This window comes from Coregonus lavaretus (assembly GCF_964263955.1).
Source record: "Coregonus lavaretus genome assembly, contig: HAP1_SCAFFOLD_57, whole genome shotgun sequence".
Taxonomy (NCBI): Eukaryota; Metazoa; Chordata; class Actinopteri; order Salmoniformes; family Salmonidae; genus Coregonus; species Coregonus lavaretus.
The window spans coordinates 2,536,798-2,564,213 of NW_028160194.1; the positions used below are offsets into that span (position 1 = coordinate 2,536,798).

A 27,416-nucleotide genomic window follows, 5' to 3' on the forward strand; every position below is an offset into this window, starting at 1 on the left:
GGTGTTGAAAGGAAAGCTCAAACTTTATGCTGGACTAACAATACTTATGTTACAAATGGTTTAAGTGTTCCGATATTGTCACTAATCTGGATTTAGACTGTCTGCTACTTCAGGTCTAAATAGGGGTATAATCTATACCTTTTCGTTTTGGACTTTCGGTAAGGGTTTTTTCGGCTTTTCGGGCACACAAAATGTTTTCATCGAGGCAAGTCGGTAGCCGAACTATACGCCCCTTCGTTGGTGATTGGTCAACAGTAGGGATTCTTCATTAAAGTCTTTGTTGTCATTAAACTTGAGAAGACTCGTTTTCATGCAGGTTTTTTCATTGAGAAATACTGAACCAAACATGTTAGTTAGATGTAAAATTGCACGACTAAGATTTCCTCTGCAAAAATATCAACATTATAGTTTTCTGACTATTTTGAGGAAGTGGCTATAGACCCTTTTCCAGTCCATGACACACTGACGTCACAAACAGATGCGTGCGACTCTTGGAGGCAGTAGTCTAGATTTACATTTTTATTACTTCTAAACAAAATAAAGTTTTTGGGTTCTCATAGGCTTAGAATTATGTTTTGATAATTGCTTGAACAATCGCTAAAATTATATTTGGTTGTGATCTTTGCAAAATAACAATTTTGGATGCAGCAATTGTTAGCTACAATGCTAACTATGATTGATATTTTATTGATGATTGACATTTTACTGGTTGAAGTTGAAGTGTTTTTTAAGTATAATGCAGTTGATTTGTGATGACACAAACATTATATTAAGCAGGACATTCATACGAGCCTTAAAATCCAATTATAATCCAAAGTAGTGTGAAATGCACTCATAAGCAACATTTAAATTGAGACTTGTTTTGCTGGCGTTCTATTAGAAATCCCCCATGTTCTGCCATCAACTTGCGCGCGTCGCCCTCTTGCAGCAATGTTTGTAGACACAGAAAGGGGTCTATGGCGTCTCAAAATGGACAAACCGTACTACTGCCACTATTTTCTCGTTTTTCAAGCAAAGGTATTTTAAGGGAGTATGCGAGCACACTCGTTCAGTTGGCCTATCCTTCTTAAGAGATGACAAAATAAGTTTTCTTTATAAAATAAAATAATGTTTATTCATACCACATGCTTAAAGCAAATTTACCTCTGACTAAGTGTAACTCCAAAAGAACTCTAATTAAAGGGATAGTTCAATCAAATTACAAATGTCCACATTGGTTTCCTCACCCTGTATACAATCTCAAAAATGTGCGCATCAGCAGTGAAGTTCTCAAGATGGAGGACTTTCAGTACAGCAGTGTTCCCCAATCCTGGTCCCAAAGGGGTGGACTTGTTTGTTTTTGCCCTAGCACTCACATACCTTATTCCATTCAAAGGCTGGAGTTGCTTAGTTGAATCCACTGTGTGAGTGTTAGGGCAAAAACTAAAAAGCTCACCCCTTTGTGTCCCCTGGACCAGGATTGGGAAACACTGTAGTACATTGGAACAAGTGTGAGGATGCAAATTGTATGCAATTATCATTTTCCTCATTTGCATCATCACACTTGTTTCTCTGTACTGAAAGTGCTCTATCTTGAAAACTTGATTTCTAACATGCAACATTTTTGGCATTGTATTAACAGTGGACTAATGAACAAAATACAACATTATCGTTGTTTTTTTAAACGTCCCTATCATAGCACATACCAGTCCATTAAAGGAGTAGTTCACTATTTTACAACTTGAAGTCCTATATGTAAGGTTTATATGCAGGGGACGTCGGTGTGTACTCAAGATTCGAAGGTATGTACTCAGGAGAAGAATCTCTGATTTTAGCAGCGCCATTTTTACACCTTCGCGGCATTGAACTGTGGTTCTTCAATGTTTTCCTGCCCCTGTCGAAAAGATAAAACATTTGTGGATCTTTAGAAACTGTCTCCTGTATCTGCCGTTTCCATCATGTTGCAAATATTTATTTGCTAAATGTTTTTTTGTCAAATAAACCTAGGCCAATGGAAACCTGTCTACTGATGCCATCTCTAGATCCTGCAATGCAAACTAGGCTCCACTGTCACAATCAGGACTAGGTGACTGTAGGTTTAGAATCAGTGTGGGAGGAGAGAGGCAGGCTGGGTTTGTAATCTGTCAACTCTGGATAGGATCCCAGTCCTAAATAGAAGTCTGAGATCAACTTCCTGGACCACTGTGAATGCCACACCCCCTCCCATTGTACCGTATGTATGAACACATTTTGAACAATGGCTGACTAATATGCTGTGGTCCTTACTAACACAATAGGAAAGGTTGTGGTTGATGTGGGCCATCACATGTGAGTACTCAGGTATTTCACTCTGAGCATTCATATCAATGACTCACCCTCAAATGGACCATCAATACCAGAGTTCTACAATACTATTTACATAATCAACTGGACATTACAACAGCCTGTCCCTCAATATAGTCCTGGTCATATATTGTTTATCTTACTATTGTTATAACTGCTAACTTTTTAGCATTTGTGGCACAAATCCATTGCAAGTCAATGGTACGTACAGTGGGGGGGGGGGGGGGGAGTATTTAGTCAGCCACCAATTGTGCAAGTTCTCCCACTTAAAAAGACGAGAGAGGCCTGTAATTTTCATCATTGGTACACATCAACTATGACAGACAAATTGAGAGAGAAAAAATCCAGAAAATCACATTGTAGGATTTTTAATGAATTTATTTGTAAATTATGGTGGAAAATAAGTATTTGGTCACCTACAAAGCATGATTTCTGGCTCTCACAGACCTGTAACTTCTTCTTTAAGAGGCTCCTCTGTCTTCCACTCGTTACCTGTATTAATGGCACCTGTTTGAACTTGTTATCAGTATAAAAGACACCTGTCCACAACCTCAAACAGTCACACTCCAAACTCCACTATGGCCAAGACCAAAGAGCTGTCAAAGGACACCAGAAACACAATTGTAGACCTGCACCAGGCTGGGAAGACTGAATCTGCAATAGGTAAGCAGCTTGGTTTGAAGAAATCAACTGTGGGAGCAATTATTAGGAAATGGAAGACATACAAGACCACTGATAATCTACCTCGATCTGGGGCTCCACGCAAGATCTCACCCCATGGGGTCAAAATGATCACAAGAACGGTGAGCAAAAATCCTGTGGTCCTCTGTAGCTCAGCTGGTAGAGCACAGCACTTGTAACGCCAAGGTAGTGGGTTCGATCCCCGGGACCACCCATACACAAAAATGTATGCACGCATGACTGTAAGTCGCTTTGGATAAAAGCGTCTGCTAAATGGCATATTATTATTTTATTATTAAAAATCCCAGAACCACACATCACCTAGTCAATGACCTGCAGAGAGCTGGGACCAAAGTAACAAAGCCTACCATCAGTAACACACTACGCCGCCAGGGACTCAAATCCTGCAGTGCCAGACGTGTCCCCCTGCTTAAGCCAGTACATGTCCAGGCCCGTCTGAAGTTTGCTCGAGTGCATTTGGATGATCCAGAAGAGGATTGGGAGAATGTCATATGGTCAGATGAAACCAAAATATAACTTTTTGGTAAAAACTCAACTTGTCGTGATTGGAGGACAAAGAATGTTGAGTTGCATTCAAAGAACACCATACCTACTGTGAAGCATGGGGGTGGAAACATCGTGCTTTGGGGCTGTTTTTCTGCAAAGGGACCAGGACGACTGATCCGTGTAAAGGAAAGAATGAATGGGGCCATTTATCGTGAGATTTTGAGTGAAAACCTCCTTCCATCGGCAAGGGCTTTGAAGATGAAATGTGGCTGGGTCTTTCAGCATGACAATGATCCCAAACACACCGCCCGGGCAACGAAGGAGTGGCTTCGTAAGAAGCATTTCAAGGTCCTGGAGTGGCCTAGCCAGTCTCCAGATCTCAACCCCATAGAAAATCTTTGGAGGGAGTTGAACGTCTGTGTTGCCCAGCGACAGCCCCAAAACATCACTGCTCTAGAGGAGATCTGCATGGAGGAATGGGCCAAAATACCAGCAACAGTGTGTGAAAACCTTGTGAAGACTTAAAGAAAACGTTTGACCTGTGTCATTGCCAACAAAGGGTATATAACAAAGTATTGAGAAATGTTTGTTATTGACCAAATACTTATTTTCCACCATAATTTGCAAATAAATATATTAAAAATCCTACAATGTGATTGTCTGGATATTTTTTCTCATTTTGTCTGTCATAGTTGACGTGTACCTATGATGAAAATTACAGGCCTCTCTCATCATTTTAAGTGGGAGAACTTGCACAATTGGTGGCTGACTAAATACTTTTTTCCCCCACTGTATACAGTCACAGTGAAAGTCTACACACCCCTTTACATTTTGCAAGCTTAAATCTTAATAGAGATTAAATATTGTTTTTATCCTGCCGACCTACAAAAACTATCCCACATTTTCAAAGTGTAAGAAAATTGTAGAACAATTTTCCTTCTAAAGATATCCTGTAGTTTTGATTACATATATTTTCACACCCCATGAAACAGTTCTACAGCAACTTTACATGTGTGTTGTGGCTTGTAACTAGCTAGGTAGCAGTTTAAGACATGGTTTGAATCCTAATCAACCCATCCAATGTGAGCACATGTTGATTGAAGTACAGTAGATTAATAAAGCTACAGTACTGCAGCCGGTGACAAAGCTGCGTATATTGAAAAAGCTTGTTAGTGCATAGGTCAGATGTATCTTTGTGATACTCATTTCAGGTATTTTTTCCAGCTAGACAAACACTAAATATTTCACTTAAAACATAGTTTTGTTGTATTTAATGATAGAGAAGAGAAGAGTTTGACCAACACAGATTCATGTCCAATCTTTGAGGACGTGTCTACATTGTTAGAGTGGTCACATGCCAATCTGTTCCATATAATAGACAGTCTTTGGAACAGTGGAAAGTTGCATGGCCCCTTGGTTGTTGCTAAGCATGCATTCTTCTTCTATGGTGTTTATTGGTGGTGTTCAGACCAACGTTAAAGGTACATCACTGCCACCTTCTGGGCTGGAGTGTGATAGAGAAATGTGGTTCTGTCCTGGTGAGATCACAGGGTCAGAGAAAACTCCTGACTGTGGTCATACCAAAACACTCCAGGCACTCAGCCCATAAGAACCATTCATACTGTCAGATCTAATATGGAAGAACTGTTTAATCAGCTTCTTGATATGCCACAACTGTCAGGTGGATTGATTATCTTGGCAAAGGAGAAATGCTCACTAATAGAGATGGAACCAAATTTGTGCACTAAATTTGAGAAAAATAAGCTTTTTGTGCGTATGGAACATTTCTGGGATCTTTTATTTCAGCTCATGAAACATGGGACCAACACTTTACATGTCAAGTTTATATATTTTTTCAGTATAATTCTATAAGACAATTTACTAAACACGTAGTCATTTCATTTTAATTGTCACATGTTTGGTAAACAACAGGTGTAGACTAACAGTGAAATGTTGACCAACAATGGAGAACACAATACAACAATTATAATAACAGGAAAAAAGATTGTAGCACAAGGAATTAATACACGATGAGCAATGGTAGCTTGGCTATATACATGGGGTGCCAATACCTAGTCAATGATAGCTTGGCTATCTACATGGGGTGCCAATACCTAGTCAATGGTAGCTTGGCTATATACATGGGGTGCCAATACCTAGTCAATGGTAGCTTGGCTATATACATGGGGTGCCAATACCTAGTCAATTACATTTTACATTTTAGTCATTTAGCAGACGCTCTTATCCAGAGCGACTTACAGTTAGTGAATACATATATATATTTTTTTATACTGGCCCCCTGTGGGAATCGAACCCACAACCCTGGCGTTGCAAACGCCATGCTCTATCAACTGAGCTACATCCCTGCCGGCCATTCCCTCCCCTACCCTGGACGACGCTGGGCCAATTGTGCGCCGCCCATGAGTCTCCCGGTCACGGCCGGCTGCGACAGAGCCTGGATTCGAACCAGGATCTCTAGTGGCACAGTTAGCACTGTGATGCAGTGCCTTAGACCACTGCGCCACTCAGGAGTACGGTCAATGGTAGCTTGGCAAATTACATTGGGTGCCATTACCTAGTCAATGATAGCTTAGATATATACAGTGCATTCTGAAAGTATTCAGACCCCTTGACTTTTCCCAAATTTGATTATGTTACAGCCATATTCTAAAATTGATTAAATAGTTTCCCCCCTCATCAATCTACACACAATACCCCATAATGTCAAAGCAAAAGACAGGTTTTTCCTAATTTATTAATAAAAAAAGGGAAATATCAAATTTACATAAGTATTCAGACCCTTTCCTCAGTACTTTCTTGAAGCACCTTTGGCAGCGATTACAGCATCGAGTCTTCTTGGGTATGACACTACAAGCTTGGCACACCTGTATTTGGGGAGTTTCATCCATTCAAGCTCTGTCAGGTTGGATGGGGAGCGTTGAAGCACAGCTATTTTCTGGTCTCTCCAGAGATGTTCAATCGGGTTCAAGTCTGGGCTCTGGCTGGGCCAGGTGAACCTTCGCCCCAGTCTGAAGTCCTGAGCGCTTTGGAGCAGGTTTTCATCAAGGATCTCTCTGTACTTTGCTCCGTTCATTATTCCCTCGATCTGGACTAGTCTCCCAGTCCCTGCCTCTGAAAAACATCCATGCTTCACCGTAGGCATGGTGCCAGGTTTCCTCCAGACGTGACGCTTGGCATTCAGGTCAAAGAGTTCAATCTTGGTAACATCAGAAAATAATCTTGTTTCTCATGGTCAGAGTCCTTTAGGTGCCTCTTGGCAAACTCCAAGCAGGCTGAACTCTGGAGCTCTGTCAAAGTGATCATCGGGTTCTTGGTCACCTCCCTGACCAAGGCCCTTCTCCCCCGATTGCTCAGTTTGGCCGGGCGGACAGCTCTAGGAAGAGTCTTGGTGGTTCCAAACTTCTTCCATTTAAGAATGACCACTGTGTTCTTGGGGACCTTCAATGCTGCAGACATTTTTTGGTACCCTTCCCCAGATCTGTGCCTCGACACAATCCTGTCTCGGAGTTCTACGGACAATTCCTTTGACCTCATGGCTTGGTTTTTGCTCTGACATGCAATGTCAACTGTCAGATGTTATATAGAAAGGTGTGTACCTTTCCAAACCATGTCCAATCAATTTAATTGATCTCAGGTGGACTCCAATCAAGTTCACAAGGAAGATCAATGGAAACAGGATGCACCTGAGCTAAATTTCGAGATTCATAGAAAAGTGTCTGGAATACTTATTTAAATAAGGTATCCGTTTTTAATTTCTCATAAATTTGCAAAAATGTCTAAACCTGTTTTCGCTTTGTCATTATGTGGTATTGTGTGTAGATTGAGGGATTATATATACACATTTTGAATTAATTTTACAATAACGCTGCAACGTATTTTCTTGTTGAAAAGTCAAGGGGTCTAAATACTTTCAGAATGCACTGTATAGACTAACTATTTTACTTTAAACACTTTGTTATATTTATGCACAAGATAAGAAGAGGTTGCCCAGCAAACTCATGTACAAACATAATTTTTCATTACATATTTGTAATTTAGCAGATGCTCTTATCTAGAGCGACTTATTGGACCAATTGGGGTTAATTGCCTTGCTCAAGGGCCCAATGACAGATTTTGGACCTAGTTGGCTCAGGATTCAAACCAGTGACCTTTCAGTTACTGGCCCAACACTCTTAACCACTAGGCTACCTGTTAAATACATAACACAATACGTGACATAAGTAGAATACAGAACACTTGAAACATTACAGGACATTTTTCATGATGGAAATTGAAATATTAAAATGTGATTTAAAAAAAAGAGTTTTTGGGAAAACCATTTAAGAGCTGGAGTTATTATGCAGTCTGATAGCAGTGGGTAGAGTGGCGTTTCGCAGGCGGTTTGTACAGGCAGTTAGACAGGACAGTTTGTGGCTGTTTCTCAGGAGCCTGGTGGTGCAGTTACCTCTTTTTGGAGGGAGCAGGTCATTCAGTGGATGGTCAAGAGTGTGCATGTCCTTCACCAGGTGCACTGCAGCCTGTTCTCGCCTGCTCTGCAGCCATGGGAGCTGTGGTTGGACTGTTCCAACTCTGGAGATGATCCTCAAGGCCCTCCTCTGCACCCTGTCTAGTTGGGCCTGCTGCTTTTTACTGCATCCAACTAACAGCACTGCACCGGCCATTGTAGTATAGACTGTGACCAGATCTTCAGTAGGACATTACTGGCAAGAAATGTCAAATAGGCGTATCGAGGCCTTTCTCACTGGCTGCTCCACATGTCACCACTGAGGTTAGAGTCTAGATGAAAACCAATATCCTTGGTTGTTGTTACCACTGGTACTTCCTGTCCTCCTAGGATTAGTGGTGCAGGTTGTGGATGGTCCTCTGACCAAGGGACTGTAGCTGTCAGCAGTCTGTAGCTGTCAGCAGAAGTGTGGTTTTCACAAGGGCGGTAGTAGTGCTAGACTTTGGGAGGTAGTCATACTGACTCGTGCACTCAGATAAAACTGTCCCCTGCCAGTAGGTGGTGTTAACAATGTGTTTGATGACAGGGGCTAGATCTTCTGCATGCTCTTTTAGTAGCCAGGCTGGAATGCCATCAGACCCACATGCTTTACGTGGGCTGAGTCTGGTCAGAGCTTGCTTTAACTGGCCAATGCTGCACAGCTCAACCTGCCTTGTAGACATGGGCAGGGGGAAGATGGCAAGAGGTGTGGTGCTTGTCCATGCCTCAGCAAAGAAGCCATTCAAAACATCAGCCACGTCGTCATCTTCAATTCCCTCTACCTGTATTCTCCCTCCTGATGTTTTCTTTGGTCCCTGTCCTTTGTTAATGAAGTCCCACCATTCCTTAGGGTTTTTCTTCTTTAGGTCCTGGATTTCAGTTTTTTAGTAGCTTGTCTTTGCTTCCTTGATAAGCATTTGCACTGTGTTTCTGTATTTTCTCCATGTCATTGTTTCTCTCCATCTGTTGAAAATATTCTGTATTTTCCTGATGGCAGCCTTTATTCTTTCAGTCATCCAGGGCTTGTCCAGTGTTGTTGTTTTCTTATTTCTTATTGACATGCATACATCAAGTGCAGTTTGAATGCAGGAGTTGAACATCTCCACCTTTGCATCGATGCTCTCCACCTCATATATGCCAGACCAGTCAGTACTGGCCTTACATCGTGCAAAGGTCTCCTTTCTGTTCTGGGTTACCAGATGTCCTTTTTTCCGCTGCACCTCTCTTCTCCCTCCTGATGTTGTGTTTGGAGAGAACAGCAGACATTTGTGATCACTGGATCTGAGAGGAGCAAGTACAGTGGGTTGTGTTGATCAGATCTAGGATTGACTTCCCTCTGTGGTCTTGTCTTTGACCACTACCACTTCTTATGTATACGTTAGTGTCTTTTAAATTAACCAATCTGTAGAATCTCGTCTCAGTCAGTGCAGTAATAAGTCTTCTCTCCAGTGTGTAATTTTGGTGTTTTTATGTTGCCAATCGGGAGAAACTCTTGCCATATTAAGAGCAGAAGTAAGGATTCTCTCCTGTGTGTGTTCTCTTATAACCTTGCAGATTAGCTGTTGTTTTTAGATCAGTGGTAAGCCTTCTCTCGTTTTATGTTTACCTTGGTGTCTTTTTAAATGGCCTATTTGAGAGAAAATCTTTCCACAGTCAGAGCATGAGTAAGGCTTCTCTCCTGTATGTATACGTTCATGTTTTTTTAAGCTGCCCAGTTGAGAGAAACTCTTCCCACAGTCAGAGCAGGGGTAAGGCTTCTCTCCTGTATGTATACGCTCATGTTTTTTTAAGCAGCCCAGTTGAGAGAAACTCTTCCCACAGTCAGAGCAGGAGTAAGGCTTCTCTCCGGTGTGTGTTCTCTGATGAACTTTTAGCTCAAATGATGTTGTGAAGCATTTTACACAGTCTGAGCAGGAATAAGGCTTCTCTCCTGCATGTATACGTTCATGTGTTTTTAAGCTGCACCGGTGAGAGAAACTTGCCCCACAGTCAGAGCAGGAGTAAGGCTTCTCTCCTGTGTGTATCCTTTGGTGCGATTTTAAGTTTCCCTGTCGAGAGAAAATCTTTCCACAGTCAGAGCAGGAGTAAGGCTTCTCTCCTGTGTGCATCCTTTGGTGCAATGTTAAGCTTTCCTGTCGAGAGAAATTCTTCCCACAGTCAGAGCAGGAGTAAGGCTTCTCTCCTGTGTGTGTTCTCTGATGACGTTTTCGCTCAGCTGATGTTGTGAAGCATTTTACACAGTCTGAGCAGGAATAAGGCTTCTCTCCTGTATGTATACGTTCATGTTTTTTTAAGCTGCACAGGTGAGAGAAACTTGCCCCACAGTCAGAGCAGGAGTAAGGCTTCTCTCCTATGTGCACTCTCTGATGAACTGTCAGAGCCTTTGATGTTGTGAAATTCTTCCCACAGTCAGTACAGAAATTCAGATTCTCTCCTGTGTGTATTTGTAGGTGTATTTTTAACTTTGATAGAATTGAGAAACTCGACTCACAATGTGAGCAGTGGTGAGACCTCTTAGCTCTGTGATCTTCCTGCTGTTGCTCGCTGAATGTAGAGAATGTCTCAACATGGTCTCCTGTGTGAACAACAACAGAAGAACCAGTCAGTTGGTGTGATATACATGTCAATCAAATGTATTTTATGAAGCCCTTTTTACATCAGCAGTTGTCACAAAGTGCTTTATAGAAACCCAGCCTAAAACCCCAAAGAGCAAGCAATGCAGATGTAGAAGCCATATCATCCTCCACTCAATATCACAAGGGTTAGTGTCGTCCTCCAGTCACTATCACAAGGGTTAGTGTCTTCCTCCACTCACTATCACAAGGGTTAGTAACTACACAGACTCATTTAATAGAACTTTAAAACACTGTCAGTTAGTCTACTTCACTTCTTTAGTCTACTCTCTGATCACTCCAGATAGCCCAGTGAATAAAACAAATTCTGGCAATACTGGTGTCAAACCATGTAAGTGTCAGTAGCATGAAATAATATCTACCTTCTCATTGAAATAGTTAATCATGAAACAGTTCTACTGCAACTTTTCATGCACATTTGGAAGTTGGAATGAATAACACAAACTTAGTTAGATAGAACCTGCTCTTACCATGAGAAACATATTTCCCAATCTTCTCCTCCTCTTCTTCATCTTTAATGTTGACATTCAGCTCCAGTGTTTGACTGCAGTCTTCCAGCTTCACTGATGCCATCTCTGGATCCTGCTTAGCAAACTGGGCTCCACTGTCACAATCAGGACCCAGTGACTGTAGGTTTGGACTCAGTGCGGAAGGAGAGAGGCGGGTTGGGTTTGTCCTCACTATTGATGTTACCGGCCTCAGATTTAATTTTAGTCGTCCTGTAGTAACAATGAGAAACGGACACAAAAAGTTATTGTCTTGACAGTTCTGGCACTTTCTTTATTCTCTAAAAATATATTATATTTATTCTTGTTAAATTATCTACTTCAGTGCTTGACTTGGACTGAAATAGGTGTCGGTACTGTTTATATCTAGGTGCAGGAGTTCCACAACACTGTTGAGCTAACATTCTATAAGAGGAACAGGAGCTCAAGCACTAGATATTTGAGGTGCCGGTACTTAACCTATAGTAGATATTCCTAAATTCACATACAGTACTAGTCAAAAGTTTTAGAACACCTACTCATTCCAGGGGTTCTTTATTTTTTACTATTTTCTACATTGTATAATAATAGTGAAAACATCACAACTATGAAATTACATATGGAATCATGTAGTAACCAACAAAGTGTTAAACAAATCAAATTATATATTTTATAGTTGAGATTCTTTAAAGTAAGCAACCTTTGCCTTGATGACAGCTTTGCACACTCTTGGCATTATCTCTACCAACTTCATGAGGTGTTCACCTGTAATGCATTTCAATCAACAGGTGTGCCTTGTTAAAAGTTAATTTGTGGAATGTCTTAATGCGCTTGAGCCAATCAGTTGTGTTGTGACAAGGTAGGGGTGGTATCCAGAAGATAGGCCTATTTGGTAAAAGACCAAGTCCATATTATTGCAAGAACAGCTTAAATAAGCAAAGAGAAACAACAGTCCATCATTACTTTAAGATTATTCAAGTGCAGTCGCAAAAACCATCAAGCGCATTGATGAAACTGGCTCTCATGAGAACCGCCACAGGAAAGGAAGACCCCGAGTTACCTCTGCTACAGAGGATAAGTTCATTAGAGTTACCAGCCTCAGAAATTGCAGCCCAAATAATTGCTTCAGAGTTCAAGTAACAGACACATCTCAACATCAACTGTTCAGAGGAGACTGCGTGAATCAGGCCTTCATGGTGGAATTGCTGCAAGGAAACCACTACTAAAGGACACCAACAAGAAGAAGAGACTTGCTTGGGCCAAAAAACATGAGCAATGGACATTAGACCGGTGGAAATCTGTCCTTTGGTCTGATGTGTCCAAATTTGAGATTTTTGGTTCCAATCGCAGTGCCTTTGTGAGATGCAGAGTAGGTGAACGGATGATCTCTACATGTGTGGTTCCCACCGTGAAGCATGGAGGAGGAGGTGTGATGGTGCTTTGCTGGTGATTTATTTAGAATTCAAGGCACACTTAACCAGCATGGCTACCACAGCATTCTGCAGCGATACACCATCCCATCTGGTTTGCGCTTAGTGGGATTTTCATTTGTTTTTCAACAGGACAATGACCCAACACACCTCCAGACTGTGTAAGGGCTATTTGACCAAGAAGGAGAGTGATGGAGTGCTGCATCAGATGACCTGGCCTCCACAATCAACCGACCTCAACCCAATTGAGATGGTTTGGGATGAGTTGGACCACAGAGTGAAGGAAAAGCAGCCAACAAGTGCTATGCTGTGAACTTCTTCAAGACTGTTGGAAAAGCATTCCAGATGAAGTTGGTTGAGAGAATGCCAAGAGTGTGCAAATCTGTCATCAAGGCAAAAATCTAAAATATATTTTGATTTGTTTAACACTTTTTTGGTTACTACATGATTCCATATGTGTTATTTTATAGTTTAGATGTCTTCACTATTATTCTACAATGTAGAAAATGGTAAAAATTAAGAAAAACCCTTAAATTAGTAGGTGTGTCCAAACGTTTGACTGGTGCTGTATATTTGCCACTGCTTGACAAAAAAAATATATACTTATAGTTAGATAGAACCTGCTCTTACCATGAGAAACAGATTTCCCAATCTTCTCCTCCTTTTCTTCATCTTTAATGTTGACATTCAGCTCCAATGTTTGACTGCAGTCTTCCAGCTTCACTGATGCCATCTCTGGATCCTGCAGTGCAAACTGGCCTCCACTGTCAATCAGGACCCAGTGACTGTAGGTTTAGACTCAGTGTGGAAGGAGAGAGGCAGGCTGGGTTTGTCCTCACTGTTGATGTTACCGGCCTCAGACTTAATCTGAGTCGTCCAGTAGTAATAAAGAGAAACGGACACAAAAGTTAGTCTTGACAGTTCTGCCACTTTCATTATTCTATAAAAATATATTAGATCAGGTAGCTAAGCATTGACAACAAACCATTTATTAATTTCACATTAGACACAAATTGCACACTTTAAATTAAACCATGTAAGTGCACTTAACCTATAGTAGATTTCAGAAATTCACATAAATGACTGAAAAACCATTTAGAACAAGTTTGCAGTTTGCTTTAGGCAGCACTATGTACTATTTTCCTGAATAACGTTGTCTTCACTGTATTATTTCAATCAAAAAACAATAGTATTTATTCATAGGTATAACTTCACAAGCCCTGAATTCATTAGATTATAGCTGACTGTTTGAAATGCAATGTATTTGACCTTTAACTGTACAACACTTACTTAGAGAAAAACAAAATTAAGAAATCTTGAATCACCCATACGTTTGAAAAAACTCAAGATACAGCTGTATGATATAGTCCATATAGCCCAGCCCTAACAGAGTACATTAAAGTAAAATACAATACAGTATGTTATACTGTACTATAATCTGTACTGTTGTACTGTACTGAACTAAACTTCTCTTTCCTGTACTCTGCTGTACTGTACTTTCCAATCTTGTGAAACAGTAGCTATGTTTCCAATAACTTGTCCAGTGCTTTGTTTCTCGACATTAAGAAAAAGTTTGCATAGAAAATAGATACGACAATTGCCATCTAGGGTGTGTTTCCATGTAAATATCTTGTGTCGATAAAAACAGCTGGACGTAATGACTCACCCTGTACCGTCAAAATGATTTGGCAATCATTTATTTAAAAAACACTGTTTCAATCCTCACTTGTCAGAATAAAGAAACTTTGACAAAAGAAAAATCCACCCGTCCAACGATTAAAAATGTTTTTGAGCTTTAGAACATTTCTCCTATATCTGCCGTCTCCATTACACACATCGCAAAGATTATTTTAGCAACATTGCTTTTGTCGAATGCAGCTGGGTCAATGGAAACCTGCCTAATGTCTGAGTGATTGGTTCAGATTTGGTCTGGTCTAATGTTTGACCCAATGGTTGGGCCAAGTCAGTTAAGAACAAATTCTTATTTACAATGACGGCCTACCCCGGACGACACTGGGCCAATTGATTGGGACTCCAATCACAGCCGGATAATGATACAGCCTGGAATCAAACCAGGCTCTGTAGTGACAGATGCAGTGCCTTAGACCGCTGTGCCACTCGGGAGCCCTGTGACTAATCATTTTGGCTATTTAAGCTCTGAAAAGGCCTATCAGCTACCCAACCTTATCAGGAATTATCCTGAGCCTATTTGCAATGAGAAACAATGCATTTGCACAGCGGGAAATGCAGAATTATTTATATATATTTTGCTATGATCATCTCGTCAAAAATGTACAGAGACAAACTTGAAACCACTGATTATCATGACAATTTAGCTGACGGGGTTAAACTCCCGGACAACAGTGGTTTCAGAGTCCTGCAATAGAGTGAAGACGCTAATATTTGTGTAAACTCTACATAGTTGTGTTCTGTGGGTGTCACTGAGTAGGCTGAACAATACATAGGTAGGGCTGTACAGTGCAATATGAATGTCCAATACAAACAAAAGAAACAGCATACTCAACTGGCGTAACGCGGTAAGGACCAAGAACGGGGTCAATATGGACCACAGGTCACAAAATAATTATATAATAATACTGTTTTGGTTGGGCTTCAACCCCTGGTATCATATAAACACACATAAGACATGGAAACATGTAGAATTGCTTAAAAACAGCAACAACTAAAAATCTCAGCCCTGTCGTAAAATGTGTAGAATTACAGGATATTCGCTTTAAAACTGCTAAATGTTCTCTCCGCCAACAAGAGGGTTGTGAACAGTTTGGGGTCGCAAGTTGGGGGTTTGTTACTACGCCAATAAATGACTATATCCATCCGGACCTTTGCCACCTAGGAAATTTGTTTGATCGGACCTTCTCAAATAGTACTGGAGTACCCCTGCAATAGACTGACTGGGAAGGTGCTTTTTCACAGTCAAAGTCCTGCAATAACAACTAACATGCTAATATTTGTATAAACTCTTGAGAATTGTTTTCTGTGGGTGTCACCCGTTCCATGGGAGCACAATCCAACCCGTTTCATAAGTGCATATAAGAACGCCCCCAATGCAATTATGTGGTCTAATACCGCCACAGTGGGATTTCAACCCTTTCTTCCTGTTTATTTTCAAAATAATTAGTTTTTATAATTCATTTTAAATTAAGTAACCACATTTGACATGATTCCAATATTTTATATCAGTTTGCATCACTTTCAATGAAGGCCTTTTATTTTGAGGGCAAACCGCAAATTCCACTATTGTGGCTAATCATTATTATGACTAGCTTCACATCCGTAGGGACAAGTGGGTACCAGGGCTGCGTCCAGCAGGAGGACGGAGACGTTGGCGACGATCAGATACAAATGTATTATGTAGAACAAACATGCCTCTGATTCTATTGAATCATGTCACTTCTATTCAGGGTATTTCTATCTGCAACTTTCCAAAACGTTTTTGTACTGAACATGCCCAGGCGAAACGCACTGACCTATATACGAACCTGGAAAGCCTCACAAATGAAAACGTGTAATGGACCCAGCGCCGTGTGATTGTAAAATATTTTTAGCACGTTCTTCAATCACTCGGTTTGACACAACAATTACACAAAACCTTTGCCAAACGTGATAATACCTTGACTGATTTGTTATCTAACATGTTATGACGTTATTTCGATATTAGACAGTTTAAAAGTGCTGTTACATACCTGTAGTAATAAAGAGAAACGGAAAGCACAGTCGTGTCGTTTTTTTTGTTCTGAAGAATGTTGCGCGCCTCGCCGGAAGTTCCTGTTCCCCAACTACCACAATGCAACAGCGACATCTTCTTCTTCTTCTGTGGGTTTTATGGCAGACTACTTCCAAAAGTTGTATTGCCGCCACCAACTGGATGGTTTGAAACCACAAAATAAATTAAATAAAAAATACATCCATACTTAATAGTGATACTAACTTACTCCACCCTAATAAAAATAGTACATTGCCAAAACAAACAAAACTCCCATTTCTTCCTTCCTTTAAATCTCCATATCTACCTTCTCAGTCTCTAGGACCTGAGATGGTGGTACGGCTTTTGCCAATATTCCATGTAACTCTTTTGCCAATAAATCTTTCAGCCCCAGGAACCGTTCTGCCGCAACCACAATGATTTCTATCTTCCTAGATATTTTCTCCACCTTGGCAGTGCCGTTAATCACCATTGTGATAAAGGCCACAAAGTCCACCTTTTTAACCTTTAAAATGTCAGGATCATCTTGTTGAAAGGCAACCCCTGCAGCTTGCATTGAAGGCTTATCCACCACCATTATATTTACTGTAAAGATAACCCCCAACAACTACAATGATTCAGTAGATCAGTAATGTTACAGTACTCTAGCATGTCTCACAGCTGCTTATGCTGACAAAACATGTTAGTGAATAGGTCAGATTTAGCTTTGTGATGCTCATTTAAACTTCCTGTCTTGTTCAGCTTCAGAACAACAGTCAATATGTCACTTCAAACATCGTTTTTTGGTAATTCATTACACAAAAGAGAAGAGCTTGACTAGTACAAATTCATATACACACTATTTTTCATTGGCAGATAAATTAAACAGGTTTGAATTAAGCCTTAATTAATATTAATGACTAAAATAACTCATCTAGTTTTAAAATACAATTTAATAAACAAAAAGTATCATATCACCATATCATCCTCCACTCACTATCACAAGGGTTAGTAACCATCAGGGTTGGGGTCAATTCCATATCAATTCACATTTTTAAATTTGACTAATTCATCAGACACTCTTATCCAGAGTGACTTACAATAGTGCATTCATCTTAAGATAGCTAGGTGAGACAACAACGCATCACAATCGTATCAATTATATTTTCTAGGGTGCAGAAAGGGAGTAGAGTAGGGTCGTAAAGATGCTGAGTGGGAGGAGCATGACCATCTGGTTAGGGCTGAGTGGGAGGAGCACGACCATCTGGGTTAGGGCTGAGTGGGAGGAGCACGACCATCTGGGTTAGGGCTGAGTGGGAGGAGCATGACCATCTGGGTTAGGGCTGAGTGGGAGGAGCATGACCATCTGTGTTAGGGCTGAGTGGGAGGAGCATGACCATCTGTGTTAGGGCTGAGTGGGAGGAGCATGAACATCTGGGTTAGGGCTGAGTGGGAGGAGCATGACCATCTGGGTTAGGGCTGAATGGGAGGAGCATGACCATCTGGGTTAGGGCTGAGTGGGAGGAGCATGACCATCTGGGTTAGGGCTGAATGGGAGGAGCATGACCATCTGGGTTAGGGCTGAGTGGGAGGAGCATGACCATCTGGGTTAGGGCTGAGTGGGAGGAGCATGACCATCTGGGTTAGGGCTGAGTGGGAGGAGCATGACCATCTGGGTTAGGGCTGAGTGGGAGGAGCATGATCATCTGGGTTATGGCTGAGTGGGAGGAGCATGACCATCTGGGTTAGGGCTGAGTGGGAGGAGCATGACCATCTGGGTTAGGGCTGAGTGGGAGGAGCATGACCATCTGGGTTAGGGCTGAGTGGGAGGAGCATGACCATCTGGGTTAGGGCTGAGTGGGAGGAGCATGACCATCTGGGTTAGGGCTGTGTGGGAGGAGCATGACCATCTGGGTTAGGGCTGAGTGGGAGGAGCATTACCATCTGGGTTAGGGCTGAGTGGGAGGAGCATGACCATCTGGGTTAGGGCTGAGTGGGTAGGTTGGAGGAGAGATGGAGAGAAAAGGAAACAAAGTAGGGGTCAGAGACTTGGAGGGGGGTTGCAGTGAGATTAGTAGGAGAACAGCCTCTAGTGAAGATGGGGTCAAGCAGTGGGAGGGGACTGGGAAAGGGTGAGGTCAAAAGAGGAAAGGTGTTTCCAGTAAACCAATTTTCCTGATTGAAAAACATTGAAGAGAATTGGATTTAGAATGACAGTGTACTTCCTGAATTGACTGGAATTTAAATGGAATTGACACCAACCCTGGCAACTATACAGACTCATTTCATAGAACTTTAAAACACTGGCAGTATGTCTACTTCACTTCTTTAGTCTACTCTCTGATCACTCCAGATAGCCCAGTTAATAAAACAAATGCTGACAATACTGGTGTCATCCATGCAAGTCTCAGTAGCATGAAATAACATATATCTTATCATCGAAACAGTTCTATAACAACTTTTCATGCACAACGATAAAACAAGCTTTGTTGTGTTGAGTTCTTCAGGGGTGTCAGAATGACAGAATGAACTTATGGAGGTCTTACTATTGGAGATAACTCCTAGATGTAGATAGTACTATAGTGGCGGGCCCAACCCCAGACTTCTCTTTTATCAACCCAAAGGTTTTACTGTCTTCTCAGGAATTCAGCCTTCTCTGTGTTGCTCCCCACATCCCCCTATTCTGAATGATGCATTATCTCACCATCTCCCATTCTGAATGATGCATTATCTCACCATCCCTCATTCTGAATGATGCATTATCTCACCATCCCCCATTCTGAATGATGCATTATCTCACCATCCCTCATTCTGAATGATGCATTATCTCACCATCCCCCATTCTGAATGATGCATTATCTCACCATCCCCCATTCTGAATGATGCATTATCTCACCATCCCCCATTCTGAATGATGCATTATCTCACCATCCCCCATTCTGAATGATGCATTATCTCACCATCCCCCATTCTGAATGATGCACTATCTCACCATCCTCCATTCTGTCACACCTCTGAGCTTCTGTTGTGATAACATACTGTAGGTCTGATATCTGATTGGAAGTTAACTCAACAGTAATGTTATTGATCAACAACTCCAATTTTGAATCCAAACATGGTCAAATGGTTCTAAAAGGGTCTTAGCTTCAATGTGTCTTTCTCTTTTGTTCTTGACCTGCTGTGGTGAGATATATACTGAGTGTACAAAACATTAGGAACACCTTCCTAATATTGAGTTGCACCCCCTTCTGCCCTCAGTAAAGCCTAACTTTGTCAGGGCATGGACTCTACAAGGTGTCGAAAGCCTTCCACAGGGATGCTGGCCCATGTTGACTCCAATGCTTTCCATAGTTGTGTCAAGTTGGCTGGATGTCCTTTTGGTGGTGGACCATTCTTGATACCCACGGGAAACTGTTGAAACTGCGGGAAACTGTGTTGTAGTTCTTAACACACTCAAACCGGTGCGTCTGGTACCTACTACCATACCCTGTTCAAAGCGCTTAAATATTTGTTTTGCCCATTCACCCTCTGAATGAAACACATACTCAAAAAATCCTTCTTTAACCCGTCTCCTCCCCTTCATCTACACTGAAGTGGATTTAACAAGAGTCATCGATAAGGGATCATAGCTTTCACCTGGTCAGTCTATGGCAGGGAAAGAAGCAGGTGTTCCTAATGTTTAATACACTCAGTGTACACCGTCTTTCTCTCTACCCCTCTCCCATGAGCTATGGGCCACGACACAAGCTATGGATTCTTTGTCTTTCTCTTCCTGTCTGATCATGTTTAGATACTTCATGTTTTGTTAATGTCAGTATTTACTTGTAACTTAGGCTTTACGCATTGGGCAGAAGGTAACTGAAAGGTTGCTGGTTCGAATCCCCGAGCCGACTAGGTGAAATATCTGTCGATGTGCCCTTGAGCAAGGCACTTAACCCAAGTTCCTCTAAAAATTAAAGAAATGTAAGTAAATCGTTAATTTTACAATGTCATTAAATCTATTTACCTTTAGTATTCCACTATCAGACCAATTCTTGCTAGTCAACATCAACTCATTGCCTAATGCTTTCTTGCATATTTTAATCGTCTTTATGGTGTCAGATAAACATTTTAGTAGACTTAATTAATACATAAATTGAAGTATTTTCATGAGTCGCAGGTGAGGTGTTCTATATATATGATCACTAAAGAACCTGCTCTTACCATGAGAAACAGATTTCCCAATCTTCTCCTCCTCTTCTTCATCTTTAATGTTGACATTCAGCTCCAGTGTTTGACTGCAGTCTTCCAGCTTCACTGATGCCATCTCTGGATCCTACAGTAAACTGGGCTCCACTGTCACAATCAGGACCCAGTGACTGTATGTTTGGACTCAGTGTGGAAGGAGAGAGGCAGGCTGGGTTTGTACTCACTGTAAATTACATTTACATTTACATCATTTAGCAGACGCTCTTATCCAGAAAGCGACTTACAAATTGGTGGATTCAACTTATGATAGCCTGTGGGACAAGCACTTTTTTTATCGGGGGTGGGGGAGGGGGTAGAAGGATTACTTTATACTATTCCAGGTATTCCTTAAAGAGGTGGGGTTTCAAGTGTCTCCGGAAGGTGGTCAGTGACTCCGCTGTCCTGGCGTCTGTAAACTCTGGACAGATTTGAACAATTGCTGCCTAAAATGCTGTGGTGCTTATTAACACAACAGGAAATATTGTGTTACATGAATTCTCAGCTCTTTCATTCTGAATATTCATACCAATGACTCACCCTCAAATGGACCATCAATACCAGAGTTCTACAATACTATTTACATAATCAACTGGACATTACAACAGCCTGAACCTCAATATCGTCCTGGGCATATATTGAACTCTAACAATGGGGTCTGTTGAAATGAATACTGTAGTGGTGTGAGAAAGGTAACACAAGCTTACTCTCTGGTTCCACTCCCCAATAGTAAGTGGGTCATTTTAAAACACATTAAAAAAAAAAGACAAATAATATATTTGTTGTTTTATTTAATTGTTACCTAAGAAGAAAACCTGTCTAAGTCCTTTATACTGAAAACATCTATTCATATGCATTATAGAAAATAATGGGGACTAGCAAATTGGATTGTCCCAATGGTGATGTGTTGAGGTGTAGTGACATGTTTTGACAAGATAAATAATATAGAAGAGAAATTGGCTCATTTAAAATGTTTAAAATCCCAGTGATAAAACAGTGCTAAAGATTTTAAAACAGAGGCAGCCGTATGACTATAGATTACATTTACATTGACATTTTAGTCATTTAGCAGACGCTCTTATCCAGAGCGACTTACAGTTAGTGAGTGCATACATTTTACTTTTTTTATACTGGAATCGAACCCACAACCCTGGCATTACAAATGCCATGCTCTACCAACTGAGCTACATCCCTGCCGGCCATTCCCTCCCCTACCCTGGACGACGCTGGGCCAATTGTGCGCCGCCCCATGGCCACATCACCATAATCAAGCACTGGGATTTGGAGTGGGTCTAGGGTTTCCGGGATGATGGTGTTGATGTGAGCCATGACCAGTCTTTCGAAGCGCTTCATGGCTACCGACGTGAGTGCTACTGGGCGGAAGCCATTTAGGCAGGTTATCTTCGCTTTCTTGGGCACAGGGACAATGGTGGTCTGCTTGAAACATGTAGGTATTATGGACTCGGTCAGGGAGAGGTTCAAAATGTCAGTGAAGACACCTGCCAGTTGGTCTCTGTTTGTAAGTCATGGATATAATATGCCTCTCTCTGTTTGTAAGTCATGGATATAATATGTCTCTCTCTGTTTGTAAGTCATGGATATAATATGTCTCTCTCTGTGTGTAAGTCATGGATATAATATGTCTGTCTCTGTTTGTAAGTCATGGATATAATATGTCTCTCTCTGTTTGTAAGTCATGGATATAATATGTCTGTCTCTGTTTGTAAGTCATGGATTTAATATGTCTCTCTCTGTTTGTAAGTCATGGATATAATATGTCTCTCTCTGTTTGTAAGTCATGGATATAATATGTCTCTCTCTGTAACAACAATTATTCTCTATCACCTCCTGTCTTATATTGGCTGTACAACTTCTAAGCCCTTGAACCTCAAGTTGGCACACAACATAACCGACCACATTAATGCTTCTGGCTACAGGGGATTTCTCGTCAGCAGTTCTGATGTTGCTCTTTCAGCTTTCAATTTTCTCTTAGACTTTCCAACATAATAATAGCCACATGGGCACATCAGGAAATATACCACACATTTTGTTTTACAGGAAATTCTACCCAGGACATACATTTTATTTCCAGTATGAGGGTGAAGAAAGAAATCCCCCTTGGTCATCGCATTACAGTTCTCACAATGATTTGAGGGGAGGGTGGATAGGAAATGCTGAGGAGGAACATATTCATCTGCTCTTACTAGGCTGTCCTTTAGGTTTCTAGCATGTTTAAAAGAGAATCAATAGATATTCTGAAAAGCCCGGCCCACAGAGGGATCCCAGTCCTAAATAGAAGTCAGAGATCAAACTCCTGGTTCTCCCCTGTTCCTTCCACACGCCCTCCCATTGTACTGTATGTATGAACACATTTTGAACAATGGCTGCCTAAAATGCTGTGGTGCTTACAAACACAATAGGAAAGGTTGTGGTAGAAGTGGGCCATCACAGGTGAGTTCACAGCTCTTTTACGCTGAGCATTCATATCAATGACTCACCCTCAGATGGACCATCAATGCCAGAGTTGTACAAGACTGTTTACATAATCAACTGGGCATTTCAACAGTCTGTCCCTCAATATAGTCCTGGGCATATATTGTTTATCTTACTATTGTTATAACTGCTAACTTTTTAGCATTTGTGGCACAAATCCATTGCAAGTCAATGGTACGTATACAGTCACAGTGAATGTCTACACACCCCTTTACATTTTGCTAGCTTAAATCTTAATAGAGATTCAATATTGTTTTTATCCTGCCGACCTACAAAAACTATCCCACATTTTCAGTGTAAGAAAATTGTAGAACAATTTTACTTCTAAAGATATCCAGTAGTTTTGATTACATATATTTTCACACCCCATGAAACAGTTCTACAGCATCTGTACATGTGTGTTGTGGCTTGTAACTTGCTATGTAACAGTTTAAGACATGGTTTGAATCCTAATCAACCCATCCAATGTGAGTACAAATTGAAGTACAGTAGATTAATAAAGCTACAGAACTGCAGCTGGTGACAAAGCTGCGTATATTGAAAAAGCTTGTTAGTGCATAGGTCAAATCTATCTTTGTGATGCTCATTTCAAGTATTTTTTTCCAGCTTTAGACAAACACTAAAGATTAAACTTAAAACATAGTTTTGTTGTATTTAATGATAGAGAAGAGAAGAGTTTGACCAACACAGATTCATGTCCAATCTTTGAGGACGTGTCTACATTGTTAGAGTGGTCACATGCCAATCTGTTCCATATAATAGACAGTCTTTGGAACAGTGGAAAGCTGCATGGCCCCTTGGTTGTTGCTAAGCATGCATTCTTCTTCTATGGTGTTTATTGGTGGTGTTCAGACCAACGTTAAAGGTGCATCACTGCCACCTTCTGGGCTGGAGTGTGATAGAGACGTGGTTCTGTCCTGGTGAGATCACAGGGTCAGAGAAAACTCCTGACTGTGGTCATACCAAAACACTCCAGGCACTCAGCCCATAAGAGCCATTCATACTGTCAGATCTAATATGGAAGAACTGAATACAACCACAAGAACCATTCATACTGTCAGATCTAATATGGAAGAACTGAATACAAAAGAGAAGGAGAGGTTGACCAGTACAAATTCATGCACTAATGTTATTTTTCATTGGCAGATCAATGCAGTTTTCCAAACATAATCATCATCAGTTGTTTTGTAAGATTTTAACTAACTGAACAAAAATATAAACACAACATTCAACAATTTTACTGGGGTACAGTTCATATAAGGAAATCAGTCAATTGAAATACATTCATTAGGCCCTAATCTATGGATTTCACATGACAGGAGCCCACCCATCAGCCAATAAGAATGATTTTTCCCCACTAAAAGGGCTTTATTACAAATATAAATACTCCTCAGTTTCATCAGCTGTCCGGGTGGCTGATCTCAGATGATCCTGCAGGTTAAGATGCCAGATGTGGAGGTCCTGGGCTTGCACGGTTACACGTGGTCTGTGGCTGTGAAGCCAGTTGGATGTTCTGCCAAATTCTCGGTAGAGAAATGTACATTCAATTATCTGGCAACAGCTCTTGTGAACATTCCTGCAGTCAGCATGCCAATTGCGCACTCCCTCAAAATGTAGACATCTGTGGCATTGTGTTGTGTGACAAAACTGCACATTTCAGAGTGGCCTTTTATTGTACCTAGCACAAGGTGCACCTGTGTAATGATCATGCTGTTTAATCAGCTTCTTGATATGCCACAACTCGCAGGTGGATTGATTATCTTGGCAAAGGAGAAATGCTCACTAACAGAAATGGAAACAAATTTGTGCACCAAATTTGAGAGAAATAAGCTTTTTGTGCGTATGGAAAATATCCGGGATCTTTTATTTCAGCTCATGAAACATGGGACCAACACTTTACATGTCAAGTTTATATATTTTTTCAGTATAGTTTTAGAAGACAATTAACTAAATACGTAGTCATTTCATTTTGTCACATGTTTGGTAAACAACAGGTGTAGACTAACAGTGAAATGTTGACCAACAATGGAGAACACAATTAAACAATTATAATAATAGGAAAAAGATTGTAGTACGAGGAATTAATACACGATGAGCAATGGTAGCTTGGCTATATACATGGGGTGCCAATACCTAGTCAATGGTTGCGTGGCTATATACATGGGGTGCCAATACCTAGTCAATGGTAGCTTGGCTATATGCATGGGGTGCCAATACATAGTCAATGATAGCTTGGCTATATACATGGGGTGCCAATACCTAGTCAATGATAGCTTGGCTATATGCATGGGGTGCCAATACCTAGTCAATGATAGCTTGGCTATATACATGGGGTGCCAATACCTAGTCAATGATAGCTTGGCTATATACATGGGGTGCCAATACCTAGTCAATGGTAGCTTGGCTATATACATGGGGTGCCAATACCTAGTCCAATGGTAGCTTGGCTATATACATGGGGTGCCAATACCTAGTCCAATGGTAGCTTGGCTATATACAGTGCAATCTGAAAGTATTCAGACCCCTTGACTTTTTCCACATTTTATTACGTTACAGCCATATTCTAAAGTTGGTTAAATCGTTTTTTCCCCCCTCATCAATCTACACACAATACCCCATAATGTCAAAGCAAAAGACAGGTTTTTAGACATTTTGCCTAATTTATTAATAAAAAATGGAAATATCTAATTATTCAGACCCTTTACTCAGTACTTTCTTGAAGCACCTTTGGCAGCACTTACACCATTGAGTCTTCTTGGGTATGATGCTACAAGCTTGGCACACCTGTATTTGGGGAGTTTCATTCATTCTTCTCTGCAGATCCTCTCAAACTCTAGCAGGTTGGATGTGGAGCGTTGCTGCACAGCTATTTTCTGGTCTCTCCGGAGATGTTCAATCGGGTTCAAGTCTGGGCTCTGGCTGGGCCAGGTGAACCTTCGCCCCAGTCTGAAGTCCTGAGCGCTCTGGAGCAGGTTTTCATCAAGGATCTCTCTGTACTTTGCTCCGTTCATTATTCCCTCGATCCTGACTAGTCACCCAGTCCCTGCCTCTGAAAAACATCCGCACAGCATGATACTGCCACGACCATGCTTCACCGTAGGCATGGTGCCAGGTTTCCTCCAGAAGTGACGCTTGGTATTCAGGCCAAAGAGTTCAATCTTGGTAACAACAGACCAGAGAATCTTGTTTCTCATGGTCAGAGTCCTTTAGGTGCCTCTTGGCAAACTCCAAGCGGGCTGAACTCTGGAGCTCTGTCAAAGTGATCATCGGGTTCTTGGTCACCTCCCTGACCAAGGCCCTTCTCCTCCAATTGCGCAGTTGGCCGGGTGGACAGCTCTAGGAAGAATCTTGGTTATTACAAACTTCTTCCATTTAAGAATGGAGGAGGCCACGGTGTTCTTGGGGACCTTCAATGCTGCAGACATTTTTTGGTACCCTTCCCCAGATCTGTGCCTCAACACAATCCTGTCTCTGAGCTCTACGGACAATTCCATCGACCTCATGGCTTGGTTTTTGCTCTGACATGCAATGGTGTGTGCCTTTCCAAACCATGTCCAATCAATTGAATTTCTCTCAGGTGGACTCCAATCAAGTTGTAGAAACATCTCAAGGAAGATCAATGGAAACAGGATGCACCTGAGCAAAATTTAGAGATTCATAGCAAAGGGACTGGAATACTAATGTGAATAAGGTTTTGCAAAAATGTCTAAACCTGTTTCCACTTTGTCATTATGGGGTATTGTGTGTAGATTGATGAGGTGTTTTTGTTGTTGTTGGTAAAAAAAATAAAAATACAATAAGGCTGTAACTATTTTTTTTGTTGAAAAAGTCAAGGAGTCTGAATACTTTCAGAATGCACTGTATAGACACTAACTATTTCACTTTAAACACTTTGTTATATTTATGCACAAGAGAAGAAGAGGTTGCCCAGCACAAATTAATGTACAAACATGATTTTTCATTACATATTTGTAATTTAGCAGATGCTCTTATCCAGAGCGACTTTTAGGACCAATTGGGGTTAATTGCCTTGCTCAAAGCCACAATGACAGCTTTTTGACCTAGTTGGCTCAGGATTCAAACCAGCGACCTTTCAGTTACTGGCCCAACACTCTTAACCGCTAGGCTACCTGTTAAATACACAACACAATACGTGACATAAGTAGAATACAGAACACTTGAAACATTACAGGACATGTTTCATGATGGAAATTGAAATATTAAAATGTAAAAAAAAAAAAAAAGCAGTGGGTAGAGTGGCGTTTCGCAGGCGGTTTGTACGGGCAGTTATACAGGACAGTTTGTGGCTGTTTCTCAGGAGCCTGGTGGTGCAGTTACCTCTTCTTGGAGGGAGCAGGTCATTCAGTGGATGGTCAAGAGTGTGCATGTCCTTCACCAGGTGCACTGCAGCCTGTTCTCACCTTCTCTGCAGTG

General features: G+C 41.2%; 1 protein-coding gene across 1 annotated transcript in view; it reads right to left on the reverse strand.

The window, feature by feature from the left end:
• Positions 1–10,304: 10,304 nt before the first annotated feature.
• LOC311122041 (uncharacterized protein) overlaps positions 10,305–27,416 on the reverse strand; it is a gene marked incomplete at its 3' end in the record, with an annotated part of 30,679 nt that continues 13,567 nt past the window's right edge. Inside the window, exons 2-4 of the mRNA XM_084196458.1 lie at positions 11,118–11,366; positions 10,506–10,589; positions 10,305–10,309 (exon numbers count right to left, since the gene is read on the reverse strand). Coding sequence (XP_084052584.1) covers positions 10,305–10,309; positions 10,506–10,589; positions 11,118–11,366 — 338 coding nt within the window. The remainder of the gene's footprint in view (positions 10,310–10,505; positions 10,590–11,117; positions 11,367–27,416) is intronic.